At 39.0% G+C, this 25,285-nt stretch overlaps 1 protein-coding gene across 2 annotated transcripts in view; it reads right to left on the minus strand.

The window, feature by feature from the left end:
* Positions 1 to 25,285, minus strand: part of LOC150087127 (disco-interacting protein 2-like) — a 1,128,863-nt gene that overhangs the window by 403,235 nt on the left and 700,343 nt on the right. For both annotated transcript variants that reach the window (XM_090372979.1, XM_090372978.1), the window contains exon 28: positions 8,916 to 9,048. In XM_090372979.1, the coding sequence (XP_090229105.1) occupies positions 8,916 to 9,048 (133 nt within the window). The remainder of the gene's footprint in view (positions 1 to 8,915; positions 9,049 to 25,285) is intronic.

Raw genomic sequence — 25,285 nt, forward strand, 5'->3', positions numbered from 1 at the left:
ACTTCTGTTCCAGGAAAATTAATGGAGACACTTCACAGGTTAAAGAAGCACTGTAGGATCATCTCGACAAGACTTCAGTTATAGTTCGGACACAGCATGGTTTTGTTAAGGGGAAGTCTTGCCTGACCAATTTGATTGCATACTATGATGCAGTCACAAAAGAACTGGATGCAGGGAATAACTTTGATATTATATACTTAATGATTTTGTAATAACTGAGAGCAAAGTGGCGGAGAAATTGATGAAGTTAAACATAAGAAAAGCACCTGGGGTGGATGGGATCTATCCAGTTACATTAAAGGAGGCATTAAAGCAACTAAGCAAACCCTTAGCAATAATTATGAGAGCATCCTTGGAGTCAGGGGAGGTTCCTGCGGACTGGAGATGTGCAAATATATCCCCAATTCACAAAGGGGGATCGAAGGGTGACATGAGTAATTACAGACCAGTTAGTTTAACTTCTGTTCCAGGTAAAATAATGGAGTCACTGGTTAAAGATGCATTGCAGGATCATCTAGACAAGACTGCAGCAATAATTCAGACACAGCATGGGTTTATGAAGGGAAAGTCTTGTCTGACAAATTTGATAGGATATTATGATGTGGTTACAAAGGAACTGGTTGCAAAAAATAATTTTGATATCATATATTTGGATTTCAGGAAAGCTTTTGACACTGTTGCACATGAAAGACTATTGTACAAATTGGAGCTGAATGGTATTAAGGGTAAGTTGCTACAATGGATAAAAGGATGGTTAAGTGGGAGAAGACAGAGGGTGGTAATCAATGGGTCCTGCTCTTCGTGGACTAATGTTATTAGTGGAGTCCCACAGGGTTTGGTGTTGGGTCCACTGTTTTGTATATTTATCAATGATATTGATGAAGGTATATCAACTTAATGTCAAAGTTTGCAGATGATACAAAGGTTGGCAGGGTTGTTAATGACAGTAATGATAGTTGTGCTACTGCAACAAGATCTAGATAATTTGGGCAGACGGGCTAAGAAGTGGCAACTGAAGTTTAACCTTGAGAAATGCAAAGTACTGCATATGGATAGAAGTAACCCCAGAGAAACGTACCAACTGTGTGGTACCACATTTAAGGTTGTAGAAAATGAAAAAGACCTGGGAGACAGGCTGCCAGGGCAGGTCATGTTGTTTTGTCAATGATATATAGGAATTTTGCTAGCAGGGAAAAGGAGGTGATTATCCCTCTGTATAAGGCAATGGTCAGGCCATGCCTTGAGTACTGCGTACAGGTCTGGAGGCCTCATTTTAGGAAGGATGTAGATTTACTTGAGCGTGTACAGAGAAGGGCAACAAGATTAGTGAGGGGAATGAAGGGATCATCTTACCAAGAGAGCCTTAAATTCTGCAAATTGCAATGGCTGGAAACTAGGCACCTGAGCGGTGATCTGATTTAGGTGTATAAGGCCTTGAATGGGTTGAGCACGCTGAATTCTGATGGGATCCTTCTACTTGTTCAGATTACAAACCTAAGGGGACATAAATTCAAATTAAGAAAAGACAGATGTAGAATAAATGTGCGGAAATTTGCCTTTAGCCAGCGGGTGGTTAATTGCTGGAACAAACTTCCATCTGTCGTTGTGAAAGTTGATAGGTTGAATAAATTTAAGGAGGAACTGGACAGGCATTTGGAGGGAATGGTGTGATTTTTTTTTTTTTTTTTTGGCTGATGCTGCATAAGCTCATACACATACTTTCTTGCATCACATGCCATTACAAGTACTACTACTACTTGGATCTTAGAAAGGCTTTTGATACTGTTGCACATGGAAGACTGCTGCACAAATTGGAGCAGTGTGGCATTGGAGGCAAATTGCTGCTATGGATAAAGGGGTGGCTGAGGGGGAGAAGACAGAAAGTGGTAATCAATGGACACTGCTCATCGTGGACTAATGTTATTAGTGGAGTCCCTCAGGGTTCATTGTTGGGTCCATTATTGTTTTCTGTATTTATAAATAAAACTAATGATGGTATATCAAGCTTTATATCCAAGTTTGCAGACGATACAAAGGTTGGCAGGGTTGTTAAGGATGCTACTGATGCTATTCTGCTGCAAAAGAATCTGGAAAGGTTGAGCAGATGGGCTGAGAGGTGGCAAATGAAGTTTAACATTGACAAATGTAAAGTACTACATATGGGAAACAGCAACCTCAGAGAAACATATCAACTCTGTGGTACTACACTGACAGTGTTAGAGAATGAAAAGTACCTGGGGGTATTTGTGCAGGCAGATATGAAGTTCTCCAAGCAGTGCAGACGGGCTGCAAGAGTAACTCATTGTGTCTTGTCAATGATATATAGGAATTTTTCTAGCAGGGATAAGGAGGTGATTATTCCCTTGTATAAGGCAATGGTCAGGCCACACCTTGAGTACTGTATACAGGTCTGGAGGCCTCATTTCAAGAAGGATGTAGAGCTGCTGGAACAAGTACAGAGAAGGGCAACAAGATTAGTGAATGGAACAAATTGTTACTCTTACGAAGAAAGGCTTAAGTTTTGCAAATTACAGTGTCTGGAGACTAGACACCGGCGAGGTGATCTGATAGAGGTGTATAAAGCCTTGAATGGTTTGAGCATGCTCAATGCTGATGGGATCCCTCTTCTTGCTCAAAATAATCACATGAGAGGGCATAAATTCAAATTGAGGAAAGACAGATATAGGATAGATGTGTGGAAATTTGCCTTTAGCCAGCAGGTAGTTGGTTGGTGGAACAGACTTCCATCCGTTGTTGTGGAAGTTGATGGCCTAAATAAATTTAAGGTTCAGCTGGACAGGTATTTCAAACGAATGGTGGGGTGAAGTGGTAGTTTTTTTTTTTTTTTTTTGTCTGATGCTGCATAAGCTTGCTTTTCTTGCATCATATGCCTCTAGTAATGCTAAGCATATTACTGACAAACGTCTTGGAATATGGCAAGACTCCAGGAACAATTACCACCAAAATGTACTATAACCAAGCTCTTTCTTCCCTCTGTTACCTTCACCTGCTCAAAGCCTCCTTTGTGATTTTTGCATCACTGGACATATGCTTTCAAACAAAAAAAAAATTTTAAACAAAAATTATCTGTCAACTTATGGCTAGAGAAAGATCTTCATTGCACTTGTGGAGCACCTGAAATTTGGGAGCATGTGATGTACACCTGTCTTCTTTATGATGACTTTAGGATTAGACTCATAACCAAAATACAAGCTAATCTCCAACACCAGGAACACCTCTACATCCAGGATGAGACTTGTTACCTTGCCCTTCGTGAATTGGCACAGTCAACATTTCAACTAAGATAGATGATAAAGCAAAGAAACACCCCATGAACCGGTCCTCTTTAGAACACAATCACCTACTGTCACTACTCTTCTTAAAAATCTAAGACTTCTGCTAAGACCTCTAATCCTGGAGTGCAGGATTGCCCTCTTGTGGAGAAGATTCTCTTAGGCACTATGCTGCTTGCTGAGTAGGATGTATTCTCCTAGGGGGGTAGGATTTTCTGCTAACCCTTTCCGGGGTGGAATGTACTGAAACCCCTTTGGGGTAAGATTTCCCACTTTCCCCTCTGGGGTAGAATAATTTGCAAACCCATTTGGGGTAGGATTAAACTGAAAACACCTAATAGGCTAGGATCCTCCAGAGTTGCCCCCTGAATATTTAATGTGGGACAGGACTTTGGCACCCCTGCTGACTGCAAAATGGCATTTCACTTTACAGGCCCCTCGTCCTACATTCTTTATCTTTCCCTGTGTTGAGTGAGCTCCCAATTACTTCACCTCTTCCTCTTCTACCACTACTGGAGGATACTTCTTTCTTCATCCTTCTTTCCTCTACTGTCATTCCCACTCTACTCCTATCTCCCCACTGATTTTTTTTTTTTTTTTTTTAAACTTGGCCCTGTCAGGAAGCACAGGCGACCCTGACAGAGGCCAAGCATGATAAATAATTTTGCTGATTTTAAATTAAGGAAAAGGTCATATTAGGAAGAATTTTTGATATTGATATGAATAAAAATATATATGAGCAAGACAAAAAAAAATAATTTTTGTTTTAACTTTTTGTGCAGCTTTAATGTAATAGGATGAAATGAAACATACAGCACACATTCTGTAAGCATTTATTTGATTTGCTTAATTTGATAATGTTGATCTTAATAACATATGAAACATGGTAAATATCCTAATCTCTATAGTCTTTTTTTAGATAGTAAAAACACAAAAATAAAATTAAGATTATAATAAAAAGTATTCTTAAACTTTTCCTAATCAGAAGGGGAACAAAAGAGCAGTGTTGCAGGGATGCCACAATAACTTGGGCTACCTCTGGGTGACACAACCTATTCAATGTGAACCATGGTTTGTTGTTTGTTATTTGGTTTTTAGGAGCATTAGCAACTAAGGCCATATTGCTCCGTGAACCATGGATTAGATGCTACCATGAATGGCTATCAGAGCAAACAACCTACCCAAGTACTCCTGATGATGACAAATCAAGCAAATGTACCTACAAAAGATGAGTGGAAATAGGTTTCCTGGGCTAATGAATTGTGTTTCCAACTTAAACACCACATCAGCTCCCATCCAACTTAGATGGAAATATATATGATGTACTAAATGCATGACTCTTGGACTTAGATGCTTAGAATGAGTTGTACAGGGTGGCAAGAGCAACATCATGGTCTGGGGCATGTTTGGATGTAAGACCCTTGGCATAGAATGCCTACTGATCAGTATTGGTAGGTATCGTGTGCCTAGGGCCTATAATCATAATTTCTGATAATACGTACCCATTTATCGTGACTGTCTTCATGAAACATCAAGGCATCTTTCAAAAAGACACAAGGCTGTGGCAATGTTGGACTAGTTCAATGAACAATGAATTATATTTATCGATGATATTAATGAAGGTATATCAAGCTTAATGTCAAACTTTGTAGATGATATAAAGTTTGGCAGGGTTGATAATAACAGGAATGACAGTATGTTGCTGCAACAGGATCTGGAAAAGTTGGGCAGATTGGGCTGAGAAGTGGCAACCAAAGTTTAACATTGGCAAATGCAAAGTACTGCATATGGGTAGCAAGTAACCACAAAGAAATGTACCAACTGAGTGTTACACTCAGGGTAGTGGAGAATGAAAGAGACCTGGGGGTAATTGGGCAGTCAGATATGAAGTTTTCTGAGCAGTGCAGACAGGCAGTCAGAGTAGGTCATGGGGTCTTGTCAATGATATACAGGAATTTTGCGAGGAGGGATAAGGAAGTGATTATCCCCTTGTATAAGGCAATGGTGAGGCCACATCTTGAGTACTGTGTACAGGTCTGGAAGTCTGATTTTAGGAAGGATGTAGAGTTGCTAGAACCAGTACAGAGAAGGGCAACAAGACTGGTGAAGGGAACAATGGAGTGCTCTTATGTAAAAAAGCTTAAGTTCTGCAAATTGCAGCTTCTGAGACTAGGCACCTGCAAAGCGATCTGATTGAGGTCTATAAGGCCTTGAATGGATTGAGCAGACTCAATGCTGATGGGATTCTTCTTCCTCTTGGTCAGATTACAAACCTGAGGGGGCACAGATTCAAACTGAGGAAATACAGTTGTAGAATAGATGTGTGGAAGTGGATAGCTTAAATAAATTCAAGGTAGAACTAGACAAACATTTGGAATGAATGAATCAGTGAAATGGGATGGTTTTTTTTTTTTTTTTTTTTGGCCGATGCTGTATAAGCTTGCTTTCTTGCATCATGTGCATCTACTAATATTAAATTCAACCAAGAGGAAGAAAATATTAGTCAATGAATTGCATTATTATAGCTTCCATATCTTGAAGAAAGCATAGACTGTTAGAAGGATGTATTGTAGACCATGTTTAAAATAATTTCTACATAACATAGACCGTAACAGCTCCAGTGGATGTTTGTAAAGGAATAAGCTGAGGAATCACTTTAGAATCATGCAGAATATCTAGCTTCCATATAAGGAGGATGCAAGAAATCTACCTTTCCCCCATACCATATGTTTTAACCAAGGGAGACTGACACCTGTGGAGTCAAATATGTTTCCTGTAGTCGAATGTATTGGTCTTTTAGTCTACAGCAATTCCACTATATTAATTCTACATTTCAGGGTAGTGGAGAATGAAAAAGACCAGGCAGTAATTGTGCAGTCAGATATGAAGTTTTCTGAGCAGTGCAGACAATCTGCTAGAGCAGGTCATGGGGGTCTTGTCAATTGTATACAGGAATTTTTCTAGCAGGGATAAGAAGGTGATTATCTCCTGCTATAAGGCAATGGTCAGGCCACACCTTGATTACTGCTCTCAGAGTTGCTAGAATCAGTACAGAGAAGGGCAACAAGACTGGTGAGGGGAGCACAGGGGGTTGCTCTTATGAAGAAAGGTTTAAGTCCTGCAAATTGCAGTGTCTGAAGACTAGGCGCCTGAGGGTGATGTGATTGAGGTGTATAAGGCCTTGAATGGTTTGAGCAGGCTCAATGCTGATGGGATTCTTCCTCTTGCTCAGATTACAAACCTGAGGGGGGCATAAACTCGAATTGAGGAAAGACAGTTGTAGAATAGATATGCAGAAATTTACCTTTAGCCAGCAAGTAATTCATTGCTGGAACAAACTTCCATCTGTCATTGTGTAAGTTGATAGCTTAAATAAATTCAAGGAAGAAGTGGACAAACTTTTGGAGTGAAGAATGGGTGAAATGGGAAGGGTTTTTTTTTTGGGTGATGCTGTATGAGCTTTCTTTCTTTCTTTCTTGCATCATATGTCTCTGCTTATGCTAATTATTTAGATCTGAATGAACGGTTTGATCCAATCTGTTTTGAACTGGCAGGCAGTTTATGTAAGCCAAACTGATATCTGTTCTATAACAAAAAAGGAGGAAAGTTGTCCATATTATTTTCTGGTTACACAATTTTAATAGTAATGCTAACACAGGTATGTTTCTGTGTATTCTATAATACTTGTCTTCATGTCTCTTGGTAGATAACTTTATGTTTTGCATTTTGCATTATTTTGTATTTTCTCTATTTTTCAAAGTTCACAGGTTCTAGAGTATGCTAGATGACTGTCTTTACAGTGTGTGGGCCACCGGGGAAAGTGTACAGTATATTCTACTTATAAATGTTTCTTTACTTCACAGTTAGCATAATTTGAATATTTCCATGCAGTTTATGCACTCAAACTTTTGGAACATATCATAAGATTGGATTTGGTAACTAACTTTAAGTGCAAGTGAAAGATTCAGTGAACCAAATGTGAGGATGTGAATGTATTAGTATTAGCAATGGCCACATGGTGCAAGGAAGCCTATGGCTTATGCTGCACCACGCAAAAAAATAAAAAAATAAATCATAATAATAATAATAATAAAAAAATAATAATAAAATAAAATAACAAAAAATTAATAAAATAAAATAATAATAATTAATAAGAGAAAAAGAAATGGACAATCTATGCATTGCCCTCCTCCTGTAGGGAATTATCCAGCTGACCTTTGAATTTCTCCAAACTGTCAGCCTCTATCACCCACGTATGTAACTTATTCTAGTAATTTACAACTAAAATAAAATAAAATAAAACTTTCTGCAATCTAGTCTAAACATTGCTCTCCATAACTTGAAATTATGGTCCCTTGTTCTTGAATCATTTATAACAGTGAAAATTTTGTCCTCATTCATTTTTCTTATGCCTCTCAGACCCTTAAACACCTCAATCAAGGCTCCTCTAAGGTGCCTAATTTGCAAGCTGTGCATCCCACATATTCAAAGTCTTTCCTCATATGGACGCCCTTTTTTCGATTTCACCAGGCGAGTTACCCATCTTTGGACCATTTCAAGAAGCACAATGTCTTTCTTTAGGTGAGGCCTCCATACTTGAAACAGTATTTCAAGTGTAATCTAACAATAGCCTTGTATAATGGGATTATGATGATGCTTGGGTGAGGGGGATATAAGCATAACACCTGTGTTAATTATTATTCTTTTCGTGTAAACAACCTTCTTATCTTGTAGTAAGTTTTAAAAGTATTTCTATTTTCTAGGGAATTCACTGGGTCTAAATCAAACACAATCTTACATATGTTTAATTGGGAATGAAAGGTTCCCCAAATGAAAGCTTATAGATTCTGTTTAAAAGTTGCAGTTTCTATGCAAGGGGTCTCTGAATCTAAATCTTTCCACCATTTTAGGCTTACTTACAGAACTTAATACACATTTAGAATTTGAAAGAGTAAATTTCTACTGAATTATTGCAGAGAATCAGGGAAAGCTCAGAAAAGCTGGGTAATCTGCTGCATGTCATTTATCTGCTGTTAAAGTTGAGAGTATTATAGCTCATGCGATGTATATCAGAAGCTTGACTCAAGAGGCTCATAAATGTAGCAGTCCATGGTTTGTCCTTTTAGCACTCTGAATTTTTCATTTCTAGCCAGGTTAATGTCACAAAGTGCCCAAGTGATTGTTAAGGTCAAAGAGAGGTAGGTATTTCCAATAAAATTAAATCTTATTCAGCTGACATAGATGAATATATGATTCACACTATAATCACTTGGCCACTAATTATCTCTGGCACTTGGAGCCACACTCAGTTAAAGTTAAAGAATGAAACTGAAATGTGCTAAGGGCTTTAGCCTCAGGCTGTGAGAGATTTAGACAATGTACAAGTTAGTGCAAACGCATCATATCAGTACGCTAATTCAGAGTTAAAGAATTAGATAGTATGAATCAGAGCTGTGCTACTCAATATGTTCTACGTTGATAATAATATTAGTAAAATAATAAGAGGAGTCTACCTTGAGGTAGACTCCTCTTATTATTTTACTAATAGAGTTAAAGAATGTAAATTTGAATTACAAATAGTCATTTATAATTTTAGAGTGCTATCTATTATTAGCTACCTACCAGGATGGACTTCCCTGGGCTTTGGCAAATTTGTTACACATGTGTGAGGACACATAAGAACATTGGCAGGATGCAGACTGCCTTCCATAAACCTCCGCTTTGTTTCAGATAAATGTATACCGCCTAATGGAGTCTAGAAGGGAAATATAACAAAAGAAAGAAAGAAAGAAAAAAAAAAGATGAAAGAAAAATTTGTCATGTACAAATATAATTTTTTAAAAGCAAGTTGAAAAGAATCAAATACAGAAATTCTGATTTCATTTGTAGTAAGCTGTTTGTTTTTGGATTTTTAATAATGCAATGACAATTTAGACCTTATGTACCAAGGATAAATTATACAAAAGTATCTGGTAATCAATGAATTGGTTACCCTGAAATTTAAAACTGTTAACAGTAGAGTACAGATCAATAAATTATAAAAAAATAAAAGTTAAAAGGATTCATTTAAATTTTTTATAAAACTTCGATTATTTTTTTATAACAAAAGGACCCTTCTTTAGTGCAGATTAAATATACAATATCTTTATCCTGATACTGAAATGAAGAATTTTTTCAATCCCAGGTCTTTGACTCAAGAGGCTGACTGGATGAAAAGAATGAAACTGAAATGTGAATGAAAACTTTATTATGATACTCAAGCAGAACATCACATGCTGTACTTATATTCTGAAACAAAAGTGAAAATGTAGCATCCCATAATGTCAGGTTTAAAAGCATATAATTAAATTTGGTAGTCTGTACTTCATAAATAATGAAAAAAAAGCATACCTGTGTATCTGATAATAACATAAACATGTTTAAAATCCTGAAGAAAACTTAAGTGGCAAATTGGAAGCAAAGTAAATTAATTGGAAAATTGAATCATACACCCAATTATTGGGAAATGTCTGATTGAATTGGAAGAGCTGCCTTTCTGGTATCTTAAAATAGTAATGTTATTATGAGACAAAATACCTCTTTTCCTACATCTAGAAATATTATATGGATAAATAATATTTATAACTGTGGCTAACATAACCTGAAGTTCTGTACTCTTCTGATTTTCTCATAATAAAATCGGCTAATATTAAAGTTGACTTTCTTTATTCTCTATATATATATATATATATATAAAATGCTTAGGTATGCTGCCCAAATTTTCCAACTGCTAATTGTTGCCAGCACCCGTTCACGCAGTTCTCCTCGCATGACCACCATACACAGACACAACATGGGTTTGTTAAAGGGGAGTCTTGTCTGACCAACTTGATTGGATACTATGATGTGGTCGCAAAGGAACTGAATGCCAAAAATAATTCTGATATCATATACTTGGATTTCAGGAAAACTTTGATACTGTTGCACATGAAAGACTGCTGTACAAATTGGAGAGGTATGGCATTAAGGCTAAGTTGCTACAATGGATAAAGGGATGGTTGAGTGAGAGACAACAGAGAGTGGTAATCAATGGACACTGCTCTTTGTGGGCAAATGTTATTAGTGGAATTCCTCAGGGTTTGGTGTTGGGCTCATTGTTGTTTTGTACATTTATCAATGATATTGATGAAGGTATATCAGGTTTAATGTCGAAGTTTACAGATGATACAAAGGTTGGCAGGGTTGTTAACAACAGTAAAGACAGCATGTTACTCCAACTGAATCTAGATAAGTTGAGCAAATGGGTTAAAAAGGGGCAACTGAAGTTTAACATTGACAAATGCATAGTACTGCATATGGGTAGCAATAACCGAAGAGAAATGTACCCACTGTGTGGTACTACACTCAGGGAAGTGGAAAGTGAAAAATACCTGGGGGTAATTTTGCAGTAAAATATGAAGTTTGCTGAGAAGTGCAGAGGGGCTGCCAGGGCAGGTCATGGAGTCTTATCATGATATATTTTGATATATATATTTATCATGATATATTTTGCTAGCAGGGACAAGGAGGTGATTATCCCGTTATACAAGGCAATGGTCAGGCCACACCTAGAGTACTGTGTACAGGTTTGGAGGCCTCATTTTAGGAAAGATGTAGAGTTGTTAGAACAAGTACAAAGAAGGGCAACAAGATTAGTGAGGGGAACAAAGGGGTGCTCTTACCAAGAAAGGCTTAAGTTCTGCAAATTGCAGCACCTGTTGAGTAGGCACCTGCGAGGTGATCTGATTGAGGTGTATAAGGCCTTGAATGGGTTGAGCAAACTGAATGCTGATGGGATTCTTCCTCTTGCTCAGATTAAGAACATGAGGGGGCACAGATTCAAATTGACGAAAGACAGTTGTAGGATAGATGTGCGGAAATTTGCCTTTAGCCAGTGGGTAGTTGATTGGTGGAATAGACTTCCATCTGTTGTTGTGGAAGTTGATAGCCTAGATAAATTTAAGGCTGAGCTGGACATGCATTTGGAACGAATGGAGGGGTGAAATGGGAAGTTTTATTTATTTTTATTATTTTTTGGCTGATGCTGGCATAAGCTTGCTTTCTTGCATGGCATTAAGAGTATGCCTCTACTAATGCTAATACTGGGCATTCTTTATTATTTTTGTACTAATGTTTTTAGACTGAAGAAAGGCAGCCTATGCCTGTAATCTATCGATGTATGCTTAATTTAACTGTTTATTTTATCTTTCTTCAATTTTAATAAATCATTCTAAGTTTTAAGAAGTGTAAAAAGGGCTGAAGAGTGTATAAGAACTTTTAGAAAATGTAGAAGAAATGCTAATGCAACATTAGAGGAGAGAGAGAGAGATCTAATAGACTAAGGGACCGAATTGACTCTATGACTGTGAAGTCGGACAGAAAACATTGAAGAAAGAGAGGCAAGATTGGAAATGAGAAAACAGACGGAACACGATAGGACTAATCAAAGAAAAATACTAGATGTGAATAATCAACAAGCTGTAATTACTGTGTAAGAGCATGACATATGAAATATGTGCCACAACTGTGAGTATTTTGCAATGCAAGATATTGGGGACACAAGTTAAACACATCAAATAAATACACTAAATGCTGTCATGGAAAGGTTTCACTTGACCCACCATCTGATACACCTACTCTATTAGAAGAGCTGCTTACAGGGGGATACATATGAAGTAAATAACTACAGAGAACATATACGAGAGTACAATTCAGCAATTCTGTTCATATCAATGGGTGCAGAGATTAAATCACCACTTGGAAATGGTCCATGCTGTTTTAGAATACATGGCCAGATTTAACATTTGGTCTCACCACTATATCCAAATGAGGCAAATAAGTCAGGATATGGACAACTTTATATTTTCAATTCTGCTGAAGCAACAACAAAATGCCTTGAAAACCAATCAAACCAAGGGTGTATGGCCAATGTAATGCAACAATTGGATGAGATGCTGCGACAAGTTAACCTATAGGCTGAGTCATATAAACAAATGCATCAAATAGCCCAGGTCAATCCAACAATGAATGAGCACATAGCATTTATAGAAGACCCAGATTAGATAAAAGATTCATCTGTAATGCTACTAAATAATACTGACTAAAATCTGTAAAATGTCTTTATTATGATAAAATAAAATAAAATAAAATACATGCATTCTGATTGTATAATATGTATATGATTGTATATTACTAATGATATTAAAAGTAGGAGACCGGCGGAATTACTTAACAAGTACAGATCACTGTTGAAAAAAAGCCATGAAGTAGGGTTGAATTTGAAAGTGTCTGCAATTCTGCCCAGACACGATAGGAGGGAGTATATGATGAGAGCCTTGTCAATCAATTCGGCCCTGGAAAGATTGTGCAAGGCTCAAGGGGTAGAATTTTTTTCAGCATGAACTGCACTTGTTAACAGGAGAGATTGCTTCTACAGGGATGGGATACACTTAAATAGAAAGGGTGCAAGAATATTTGCTGATGCTATCGAGGCAGTGTTAGGTGGGTCGGAAAACTGCTAGCTTGGGGGGAGACAAAGACAAATAGATCAACAGTAGCCACTGGCAGAGGTGAAAGACATTTCTTGCACTGCTTCTATTGGAATGAGCAGAAGCCTGAAAAACAATATGCAGGACATTTCAGAGACTGCTGGAAGTCATTGCGGTACAAGTAAACACATCGGTTGTGTTAGGGTAGCTAAGAATAGAAACAGGTGCATGTATACTTGCGTGTACCCCAATGGTAGGAGTTTAGTAAATAAATTTGATGAATTTGAGGTTTTGCTCAAAACATCAAAGGCAGATATTGTTGGGATATCAGAGACATGGTGTCACACAGATATAAGGAATGCAGAACTGGAATTTGGGGAGTACAACGTCTATAGAAAGGATAGGAAGGGAGGAGGGGTTATGCTATTAGTTAAAAAACACATAAAATCCAAGGAAGTGAAGCCAGTCGACATCGATGGACAGGGCAGTGTCGAGTCAGTTTGGTGTGACATAAGCATGGGTAAATCAAAATTGAGAGTAGGAGTGTGCTATAGGCCTAATGACTCTGATGAGTATAATAATATACTGTTCAGGGAAATAGAATGGGCCAGTAAATCAGAGAGTCTTATAATGGGGGATTTTAATTTCCCAGATATTGACTGGAATTTGTGGGTTGGTCACTCACACACTAGCAAGGCTTTTGTGGATTTATTGGATGATTGTTTTCTACATCAGCATGTTCGGGAGGCAACTAGAGGGAGTAATACTCTTGATCTGATTATCAGTAGTGATTCTTCATGCATTAAGAATCTGCAGATAAAGGAACCACTAGGTGGCAGGGATTACAGTGTGCTGAAGTGGGATTTACTCAAGGAGGTAACTACCATCAGAGGTAAAGGGAAGGGTTTTTGCTTTCGTAAAGGCGACTATGATGGGCTGAGACAGTATTTAAATTCTATACAGTGGGACCAACTGATGATGTTACCAACAGCAAATTCAAAATGGGAAGCATTCAAGGAACTAATCTTGGAAGCTACCAGGCTTTACATACCAACCAAGAAATATTGTTCAAGGTTCAAGCCTAAATGGTTATCAGATGAACTAATGAGACATATGGCAGAGAAGAAAAATGCATGGGATACATACAAAGTAATGGGAGACATGGAAGCCTATGATAGATATAAGTTGGTCTGTAACCAAGTCACAAAGGAGATTAGGCAGGCAAAGGCAGATTATGAGAAATCCTTGGCAAAGGACGCAAAGAAAAACAGAAAAGAGTTCTTTACCTATTTAAACTCAAGAAGGAAAGGGATGAATAAGATTGGTCCACTGGATGTTGATGGTTCAACAGTTGAGGATCCTACTCAGGTGGCTAACAATCTAGACGAGTATTTTGCATCTACATTCACACATGAGGAGTTATTCAGGAAGGGGAATGTCGTAGGTGAAGTAAACATTGGCAGTGAGCTAGATGATTTTCTAATAACTGAGAGGAAAGTGGAGGAGAAATTGTTGAGGATAAACATAAAAAAGGCACCCGGGATGACGGGATGGATGGGATCTATCCAGTTATATTAAAGGAGGCAGCAAAGGAAGTAAGCAAACCCCTGGCCATAATTATGAGAGGTTCTTTGGACTCAGGGGAGGTACCCATAGACTGGAGATGTGCAAATACAACCCCAATTCACAAAGGAGGATCAAAGGCTGACACAAGTAATTATAGACCTGTTAGTTTAACTTCGGTTCCAGGAAAATTAATGGAGGCACTGGTTAAAGAAGCACTGCAGGATCATCTGGACAAGAATTCAGTTATAGCTCAGACACAGCATGGTTTTGTTAAGGGCAGGTCTTGTCTGACCAATTTGATTGGATACTATGATGTAGTCACAAAAAAACTGGATGCAGGGAATAACTTTGATATTATATTTTGGATCTTAGAAAGGCTTTTGATACTGTTGCGCATGGAAGACTGCTGCACAAATTGGAGCAGTGTGGCATTGGAGGCAAATTGCTGCTATGGATAAAGGGATGGTTGAGTGGCAGAAGACGGAGAGTGGTAATCAATGGACACTGCTCAATGTGGACTAATGTTATTAGTGGAGTTCCTCAGGGTTCAGTGTTGGGTCCATTGTTGTTTTCTGTATTTATAAATGATATAGATGATGGTATATCAAGCTTAATGTCGAAGTTTGCAGACGATACAAAGATTGGCAGGGTTGTTAAGGACACTACTGATGCTAGGCTGCTGCAACAGGATCTGGAAAGGTTGAGCAGATTGGGCTGAGAGGTGGCAAATGAAGTTTAACAGTGACAAATGTAATGTACTACATATGGGAAACAGTAACCCCAGATCAACGTATCAACTCTGTGGTACTACGCTAACAGTGGTAGAGAATGAAAAGGACCTGGGGGTAATTGTGCAGGCAGATATGAAGTTCTCTGAGCAGTGCAGATGAGCTGCAAGAGTAGCTCTGGTGTCTTGTCAATGATATACAGGAATTTTTCTAGCAGGGATAGGGATGTGATTATTCCCTTGTATAAGGCATTGGTCAGGTTGAGTACTGTATACAGTCTGGAGGCCTCATTTCAAGAAAGATGTAGAGCTGCTGGAACGAGTACAGAGAAGGGCAGCAAGATTAGTGAACGGAACGAAGGGTTGCTCTTAAGAAGAAAGGCTTACGTTTTGCCAATTACAGTGTCTGGAGACTAGGCACTGGCGAGGTGATCTGATAGAGGTGTATAAAGCCTTGAATGGTTTGAGCATGCTCAATGCTGATGGGATACTGCTGATGGGATTCTTGCTCAGAATAATCACCTGAGAGGGCATAAATTCAAATTGAGGAAAGACGGATGTCGGATAGATGTGCGGAAATTTGCCTTTAGCCAGCGGGCAGTTGGTTTGTGGAATAGACTTCCATCACTTGTTGTTGAAGTTGATATCCTAAACAAATTTAAGGCTCAGCTGGACAGGTATTTCGAATGAACAGAGGGGTGAAATGGGATTAGTGGTTGTGCTTTTTTTTTTTTTTTGGCTGATGCTGAATAAGCTTGCTTTCTTGCATCATATGCCTCTACTAATGCTAATAACTATATGTTAAAATATTAAAACAAAATAAAATAAATGTTGTATTACAAGAATAAAATTCAATAAAATATATAAAATTAAAAGCGATAAAAGTTGTTTAAAATCACTAGAACCACTAATACAGGAGCTTTCGGCAGCAGTGGCCACCATCATCAGCTATAGTGGTTGCAGGATGACTGACTGTACCACACATCTCAGGAGGTCTGTGACACGAACTATGGTGTCTGCACATGATTCACTTCTCGTGAATTGGAACCGGAAAATGGATGGGCCACTCTAAACCGTTCGTCTCTTCGTAGGATAAGGGCTTCAAAGAGTGGATGAATGCGACAGCCCTTATCCCAATTAAGACTGTAGCGCTCGGATGAACATATTCTTAAACTCTCCAGCAATTTCCTGTTCCAAAAGCCATGTGCCTTATCCATGATCATGGCTTCTTTAGCAGTAATGCCATGTGCAGTTTCCCAGGCATATTCTGCTACTGCTGAACCGTAATTTGCCGTCTTAAGGGCTCTACTGTGTTCCCCCAGGCGATCCCACAGTCTGCGTTTCATTTCCCCCACATAACAGCCTCCACAATCAGGACACTCAATTTCATATATGACCCCACTAGTGTCATTACCCGCAATAGGATCTTTAGTTGTCGACACTACTGTGTGCAGCCTCCAACCTGGCAGCTGCACACAACGTATCTTATACGAACATAAGATACGGGAAATGGGTTCCGAAATGCCCAGATAGTAGGGGATGTGTGCAGTGGAAACAGGTGTAAAAGCATCCCTGCGACTGTTGTTCATACCTCTTAAACACCTCTCAATGATGCTCTAGGGGGTAACCACACATTACTAGGTCCACTGTAACACGTTTAATCTCCTCGCCTCTCTCTTCAGACGAGGAGCAGTGGGACCCCACTCTTTCCAATAAGGCCTTAACCACACTACTTTTGTGGCAACTGGCCTGAGCTCTTTTGAAGTGTGTATTGGCCCCGACACATAGGTTTTCTGTAAACCTTAGTTTTCAAGTGTTGGCCTTCTCTGTATACACACACATCTAAGAAAGGAAGGGCCCCCCCGCTCAACCTCTGAAATAAACCGAATATAAGGAGAACCTCTATTCAACCACTCGAGTATTTCTATTTCATGTCCTCTTTGTATCATCGTGAACGTGTCATCAACAAATCTCTTCCATGCACGTAACTGGGGGAGGACTAGAGCTCCCCAACATCCTATCTTCAAATTCTTCCATGGCTAAGTTGGCTATAATTGCACTAATAGGTGAACCCATGGCCACTCCGCGAACCTGCTGGTACATAACTTTTTGGAATAATATATACTACATAAATATAAGCCATGACTACATTACTACGTAAACCTAAATATTCCACACCGAAACCAAATTTTGTGTCTTGCTATGTTTTTCATGAATAATTTTTTGCCCTTGGATAAAAATTATTTTAACTCTGAAAAAATTCTTTATAGGTAAGCATATATGCATAATGTAAGTGTGTAAGCATATATGCATAATGTGCTTATTGTCTTCACTGTATCCATCTATTTGTCTGTCAAACAACTCTAATCCCAAATGGGCTAATAAAATGTAATAAAAAGTAATTGTTTAATGTGGTAAATACAAATCGGTAACCATTCTGTGTCAGTCTACATAACAGCCATGGTTCAGAGAATTCTAGGAGTCATGAGGAATTGAAAAAAACATTTGTTTCCCTTATCAAGAATGATTAAAATAATTAGAGGAAACAGATGTTTTGAATGTAACTGGAACAGCAGGAAGATTTGAGGGAGAACAACACTGGAATGGATGAATGATAGTTGGAATTATATAATCTCACTGTGGGCAAAGTGACAGTGGGGCTTATTTTATTCAGTGGTGTAGAATAATAGAAAACAATAAGCTGCTTTACAAAGTAATTAGCAAATAGAAGCCTGAAATATGAGAATAATATAGGAAGAGAGAAACGTAAATCATAAGCTCCACATTAAAAAGAGAGCATAAAATAGTCAAACATACATGAGTACACTGTTTGTTGTTGTTATTTGGTTTTAGGAGCATTAGCAACAAAGGTCATATTGCTCTGGGGATATGCAGTGGTCATTCCCTGACCTTTCCGCATCCTCCGTATTTGGTGGTCACGGGCTTGAACCCCGGTCTAATCAAGAAGCGTGTGCTGTACACTGCCGCTCCTGCCCACCTGGCTAAGGAGGCGCCTACACTTTGTTAGCAAGACATACTAATGAGAGGTAAGAGGATGTGATTTTGCTACAACGTTGTTCGACTTGGTGAGAGGTTCTGCTCTGGTATACCACTACATCAATAACACTGGTGAACAGATAAAATATTTTGCTAATAAAATTAGATAATTTCAACTAATATTAATGTGCTAAATATGAATATAACAGTTAAAAGATTATTATGTTCAGTTTTGATGATACTACACATATGACGTGTGTATTATCACAAGTCACATTTTTGCTGGATTTTTGGGGAAATTTGACCATGACATACAGTTTAGCATTAGCAGAGGCATATGATGCAAGAAAGCAAGTTTACACAGCATCAGCCAAAAAAAAAAAACAAACAAACAAAAAAACTTCCCATTTCACTCAGCCAATTGTTCCAAAAGCTTGTCCACTTCTTCCTTCAATTTATTTAAGCTAACTTCAATGACAGATGGAAGTTTGTTCCACCAATCAACTATCCGCTGGCTAAAGGGAAATTTACACACATCTATTCTATAACTACTTTTCTTCAATTTGAGTTTATGCTCCCTCAGGTTGTAACCTGGGCAAGAGGAAGAATCCCATCAGCATTGAGCCTGCTCAAACCATTCAAGGCCTTATAAACCTCAACCAGATCACCTTGTAGGTGCCTAATCTCCAGACACTGCAATTTGGAGAATTTAAGCCATTCATGTTAAGCACACACCTTTGATATGAAGTTTTCTGAGCAGTGCAAACAAACTACCAGAACATTTCATGGAGCCTTGTCAAAGATATACAGGAATTTTGGTAGCAGGAATAAGGAGATGATTATCCCCTTGTATAAGGTAATGGTCAGGCCACAACTTGAGTACTGCTCAGAAAACTTCGTATCTGACTGCACAATTATCTCCAGCAGGTCGTTTTCATTCTCCACTATCCTTAGTGTAATATCACACTGTTGGTAAATTTCTCTGGGGTTAGCTACCCAAATGCAGTACTTGGAATTTGTCAATATTAAACTTCAGTTGACACCTTTCTGCCCAACTTTTCTAGATCCTGTTGCAGTAGCATACTGTCTTTACTATCATTAATAACCCTGGCAACCTTTGTATCTTCTTGAACTTGGACATTAAGCCTGATATTCCTTCATTGATATCACAAATAAATACCAAAAACAACAATGGGCTCAGCACCGAATGCCGAGGGACTCCACTAATAACATTAGTCCACATAGAGCAGTGTCCATTTATTATCACTCCCTGCCATCTCCCACACAACCATCCCTTTATCCTTTGCAGCAACTTGCCCTTAATGCCATACTGCTCTAATTTGTATAGCTGTCTTACATGTGCAACAGTATTAAATGCTTTCCTGACATTCAAGTATATGATATCAAAATTATTTTTTGCATCCAGTTCCTTTGTGACCACATCGTACTATTCAATCAAATTGGTCAGACAAGATTTCCCCTTAAATCCATGCTGTGTGAACTATTACTGCAGTCTTATCTAGGTGATCCTGTATCACTTCTTTAACCAGTGATGCCATTATCTTCTCCAGAACAGCAGTTAAACTAACAGGTCTATAATTATTTGCATCCCCTTTGAACCTCCTTTGTGAATTTGGGATACAGTTGCACATCTCCAGTAAATGAAGACCTCCCATGAATCTAAGGATGCTCTTGTAATTATGGCTAAGGGTTTGCTTACTTCCCTCACTGCCTCCTTCAATATAACTGGCCCGTCACCATCAAATACGGATGATGCGGAAAGGTCAGGGAATGACCACCGCATATCCTCGGAGCAATATGGCCTTAGTTGCTAATGCTCCTAAATAACAAACAAACAAACAAAATCAATATAACTGGATAGATTCCATCTGCCTCAGGTGCCTTGCTTATGTTTAACTTCAACAATTTCTCCTCCACTTTGCTGTCAGTTATTACAAAATTATTTAGCTCCCTGTTAGAGTTTAATAAGTTTCTGCCTTCCCCTTCCTTACAGCATTCCTCATGTGTGAATGTAGATACAAAATATTCATTCAGTTTGTCAGCTATCTGAGCAGGATCATCAACAGTCGAACCATCGATATCAAGTGGACCAATCTGATTCATCCCTTTCCTTCTAGAGTTTATATAAGTAAACAAGTCTTTGTTGTTTTTCTTTGCATCCTTTACCAAAGATTTCTCATAATCTGCCTTTAGCATTAGCATTAGTAGAGGCATTGGATGCAAGAAAGTAAGCTTATGCAGCATCAGCCAAAAATAAAAAAAAAACCACTTCCACTTCACCCCTCTGTTCGTTAAAAATACCTGTCCAGCTGAGCCTTAAACTTATTTAGGCTATCAACTTCCACGATAAGGGATGGAAGACTGTTCCACCAACCAACCACCCGCTGGCTAAAGGCAAATTTCCGCACGTCTATCCTACATCTGTCTTTCCTTAATTTGAATTTATGCCCTCTCAGGTGATTATTCTGAGCGAGAGGAAGAATCCCATCAGCATTGAGCATGCTCAAACCATTCAAGGCTTTATACACCACTATCAGATCACCTCGCCGGTGCCTAGTCTCCAGACACTGTAATTTGCAAAACTTAAGATACAAGGTCCGCATCCCTTATATCACACAGATATAAGGGATGCGGAACTGCAATTTGGGGAGTACAACGTCTACAGAAAGGATAGACAGGATAGGAAGGGGGGAGGTGTTATGCTATTAGTTATGAAACACATAAAAACCAAGGAAGTGAAGCCAGTCGACATAGCTGGACAGTGCAGTGTGGACTCAGTTTGGTGTGACATAAACATTGGGAGATCAAAATTGAGAGTAGGAGTGTGCTATAGGCCTAATGACTCTGATGAGTATAATAAGAAACTGTACAGGGAAATAGAGTGGGCCAGTAAATCAGAGTGTCTTATAATGGGAGATTTTAATTTCCCAGATATTGACTGGATTTTGGGGGCTGGTTACTCACACACTAGCAGGGCTTTTGTGGATTTATTGGATGATTGTTTTCTACATCAGCATGTTCGGGAGGCAACTAGAGGGAGTAATACTCTTGATTTGATTATCAGCAGTGATTCTTCATGCATTAAGAATCTGCAGATAAATGAACCACTAGGTGGCAGTGATCACAGTGTGCTGAAGTGGGATTTACTCAAAGAGGTAACTACCATTAGGGGTAAAGGGAAGGGTTATTGCTTCCGTAAAGGCGACTACTATGGACTGAGACAGTATTTAAATTCTATACAGTGGGACCAACTGATGTGTTACCAACAGCAAATTCAAAATGGGAAGCATTCAAAGAACTTATCTTGGAAGCTACTAGGCTTTACATACCAACTAAGAAATATTGTTCAAGGTTTAGGCCAAAATGGATGTCAGATGAACTAATGAGGCATATGGCAGAGAAGAAAAATGCATGGGATACATACAAATTAACACATGACACAGAAGCCTATGATAGATACAAGTTGATATGCAACCAAGTTACAAAGGAGGTTAGGCAGGCGAAGGCAGATTACGAGAAATCCTTGGCAAGGGATGCAAAGAAAAACAGCAAAGAGTTCTTTACTTACGTAAACTCTAGAAGGAAGGGGATGAATCAGATTGGTCCACTTGATATTGATGGGTCAAGTGTTGATGATCCTGCTCAGGTAGCTAACAAACTAAATGAATATTTTGCATCGACATTCACACATGAGGAGTTATTCAGCGAGGGGAATGCCAGAGGTGTATTCAACTCTAGAAGTAAGCTACAGAATCTTGAAATAACTGGGAGTAAAGTGGAGGAGAAACTGTTGAAGATAAACACAAGAAAGGCACCCGGGGTGGATGGGATCTATCCAGTTATATTAAAGGAGGCAGCAAAGGAAGTAAGCAAACCCTTAGCCATAATTATGAGAGCTTCCTTGGACTCAGGGGAGGTACCCATAGACTGGAAATGTGCAAATGTGACCCCCAATTCACAAAGGAGGATCAAAGGCTGACACAAGTAATTATAGACCTGTGAGCTTAACTTCTGTTCCAGGAAAATTAATGGAGGCACTGGTTAAAGAAGCACTGCAGGATCATTTAGACAAGACTTCAGTTATAGCTCAGACACAGCATGGTTTTGTTAAGGGGAAGTCTTGCCTGACCAACTTGACTGGATACTATGATGCAGTCACAAAAGAACTGGATGCAGGGAATAACTTTGATATTATATACTTGGATCTTAGAAAGGCTTTTGATACTGTTGCACATGGAAGACTGCTACACAAATTGGAGCAGTGTGACATTGGAGGCAAATTGCTGCTATGGATAAAGGGGTGGTTGAGGGGGAGAAGACAGAGAGTGGTAATCAGTGGACACTGCTCATCGTGGACTGATGTTATTAGTGGAGTCCCTCAGGGCTCAGTGTTGGGTCCATTATTGTTTTCTGTATTTATAAATGATATTGATGATGGTATATCGGGCTTAATGTCCAAGTTTGCAGACGATACAAAGGTTGGCAGGGTTGTCAAGGACACTACTGACACTATGCTGCTGCAACAGGATCTGGAAAGGTTGAGCAGATGGGCTGAGAGGTGGCAAATGAAGTTTAACATTGACAAATGTAAAGTACTACACATGGGAAACAGCAACCCCACAGCAACGTATCAACTCTGTGGTACAACACTGACAGTGGTAGAGAATGAAAGGGACTTGGGGGTGGTTGTGCAGGCAGATATGAAGTTCTCTGAGCAGTCAGACGGGCTGCAAGAGTAGCTCATGGAGTATTGTCAATGATATACAGGAATTTTTCCAGCAGGGATAAGGAGGTGATTATTCCATTGTATAAGGCGATGGTCAGGCCACACCTAGAGTACTGTATACAGGTCTGGAGGCCTCATTTCAAGAAGGATGTAGAGCTGCTGGAACGAGTACAGAGAAGGGCAACAAGATTAGTAAATGGAACAAAGGGGTGCTCTTACGAAGAAAGGCTTAAGTTTTGCAAATTACAGTATCTGGAGACTAGGCACCAGCGAGGTGATCTCATAGAGGTGTATAAAGCCTTGAATGGTTTAAGCATGCTCAATGCTGATGGGATTCTTCCTCTAACTCAGAAAAATCACCTGAGAGGGCATAAATTCAAATTGAGGAAAGACAGATGTAGGATAGACGTGCGGAAATTTGCCTTTAGCCAGCGGGTGGTTGGTTGGTGGAACAGACTGCCATCCCTTGTGGTGGAGGTTGATAGCCTAAATAAGTTTAAGGCTCACTGGACAGGTATTTTGAACGAACAGAGGGGTGAAGTGGAAATGGTTTTTTTTTTTTTTTTTTTGTCTGATGCTGCATAAGCTTGCTTTCTTGCATCAAATGCCTCTACTAATGCTAATGCTAAGCCTTTCTTCGTAAGAGCACCCCTTTGTTCCATTCACTAATCTTGTTGCCCTTCTCTGTACTCGTTCCAGCAGCTCTACATCCTTCTTGAAATGAGGCCTCCAGACCTGTATACAGTACTCTAGGTGTGGCCTGACCATTGCCTTATACAAGGGAATAATCACCTCCTTATCCCTGCTAGAAAAATTCCTATATATCATTGACAATACACCATGAGCTACTCTTGCAGCCTGTCTGCACTGCTCAGAGAACTTCATATCTGCCTACACAACCACCCCCAGGTCCCTTTCATTCTCTACCACTGTCGGTGTTGTACCACAGAGTTGATACGTTGCTCTGGGGTTGCTGTTTCCCATGTGTAGTACTTTACATTTGTCAATGTTAAACTTCATTTGCCACCTCTCAGCCCATCTGCTCAACCTTTCCAGATCCTGTTGCAGCAGCATAGTGTCAGTAGTGTCCTTGACAACCCTGCCTACCTTTGTATCATCTGCAAACTTGGACATTAAGCTTGATATATACCATCATCAATATCATTTATAAATACAGAAAACAATAATGGACCCAACACTGAGCCCGGAGGGACTCCACTAATAACATTAGTCCACGCCGAAAATAATCTGTGATAGAGATTTCTCTGTCATCTGATAATTTATAAGCATCCCATGCATTTTTCTTCTCTGCCAGTAGTCTCATTAGTTAATCTGACAATCATTTGGGCCTAAACCTTGAACAGTATTTCTTAGTTGGTATGAAAAGCCTAGTAGCTTCCAAGGTTAATTCCTTGAATGCTTCACATTTAAAATTTGCTGCTGATATCATCATCAGTTAGTCCCATTGTACAGAATTAAAAAAAAAAAAAAATCTCTGAGACCACTGTAGTCACCTTTACAAAAGCAAAAACCCTTGTCCTTACCCCAATGGTAGTTATATCCTTAACTAAAGCCCACATCAGTACATGGTGATCACTGCCACTTAGTGGTTGCTTTATCTGTATATTCTTAATGCATGAATATTCACTGCTCTTAATCAGATCAAGAGTATTATTCCCTCTGGCTACCTCTCGAACATGCTGCTATAAAAAACCATCCAATAAATCCACAAAGGTCTTGATAGTGTGCGAGTGAACAATCTAAAAGTTCCAGTCAATATCTGGGAAGTTAAAATTCCAATTATAAGACATTCTGATTTACTGGTCCACTCTATTTCTCTGTATAGTTGTTCACTGTACTCATCAGAGTCATTTGTCCTATTAACACACTTCTACCCTCATTTTTGCTTTCCCCAGTTCTCATTCACACCAAACTAACTCAACATTGCACTGTCCACCAATGTTAACTGGATGCAGTGCCTTAGATTGTGTTTCTTACCTAACAGCATAACCATTCAATCCTTTCTATACTTTATGTACACATTTTACTCCCCAAATTTTATTATGCATTCCTTGTATCTGTGTGAAACCATGTCTCTGATATCCCAACAATATCCGCCTTTGATGGCTTGACAAATACTTCAAATTCGTAAAATTGATTTACTGTCCTCCTAGCATTGGTGTACATGGAAGTATACATGCACCTGTTCTTACTCTTAGTTTCCCTAACACAGCCCATGTATTTATTTGTTTCATGATATTATATTCTTTGATTCTTTGACATTCTTTGATATTATATACTTGGATCTTAGAAAGGCTTTTGATACTGTTGCACATGGAAGACTGCTGCACAAATTGGAGCAGTGTGGCATTGGAGGAAAATTGCTGCTATGGATAAAGGGGTGAATGAGGGGGAGAAGACAGAGCGTAATCAATGGACACTGCTCATC

Source organism: Mastigoproctus giganteus, chromosome 4 (assembly GCF_048544385.1).
Source record: "Mastigoproctus giganteus isolate SK-2022 chromosome 4, ASM4854438v1, whole genome shotgun sequence".
NCBI lineage: Eukaryota > Metazoa > Arthropoda > Arachnida > Uropygi > Thelyphonidae > Mastigoproctus > Mastigoproctus giganteus.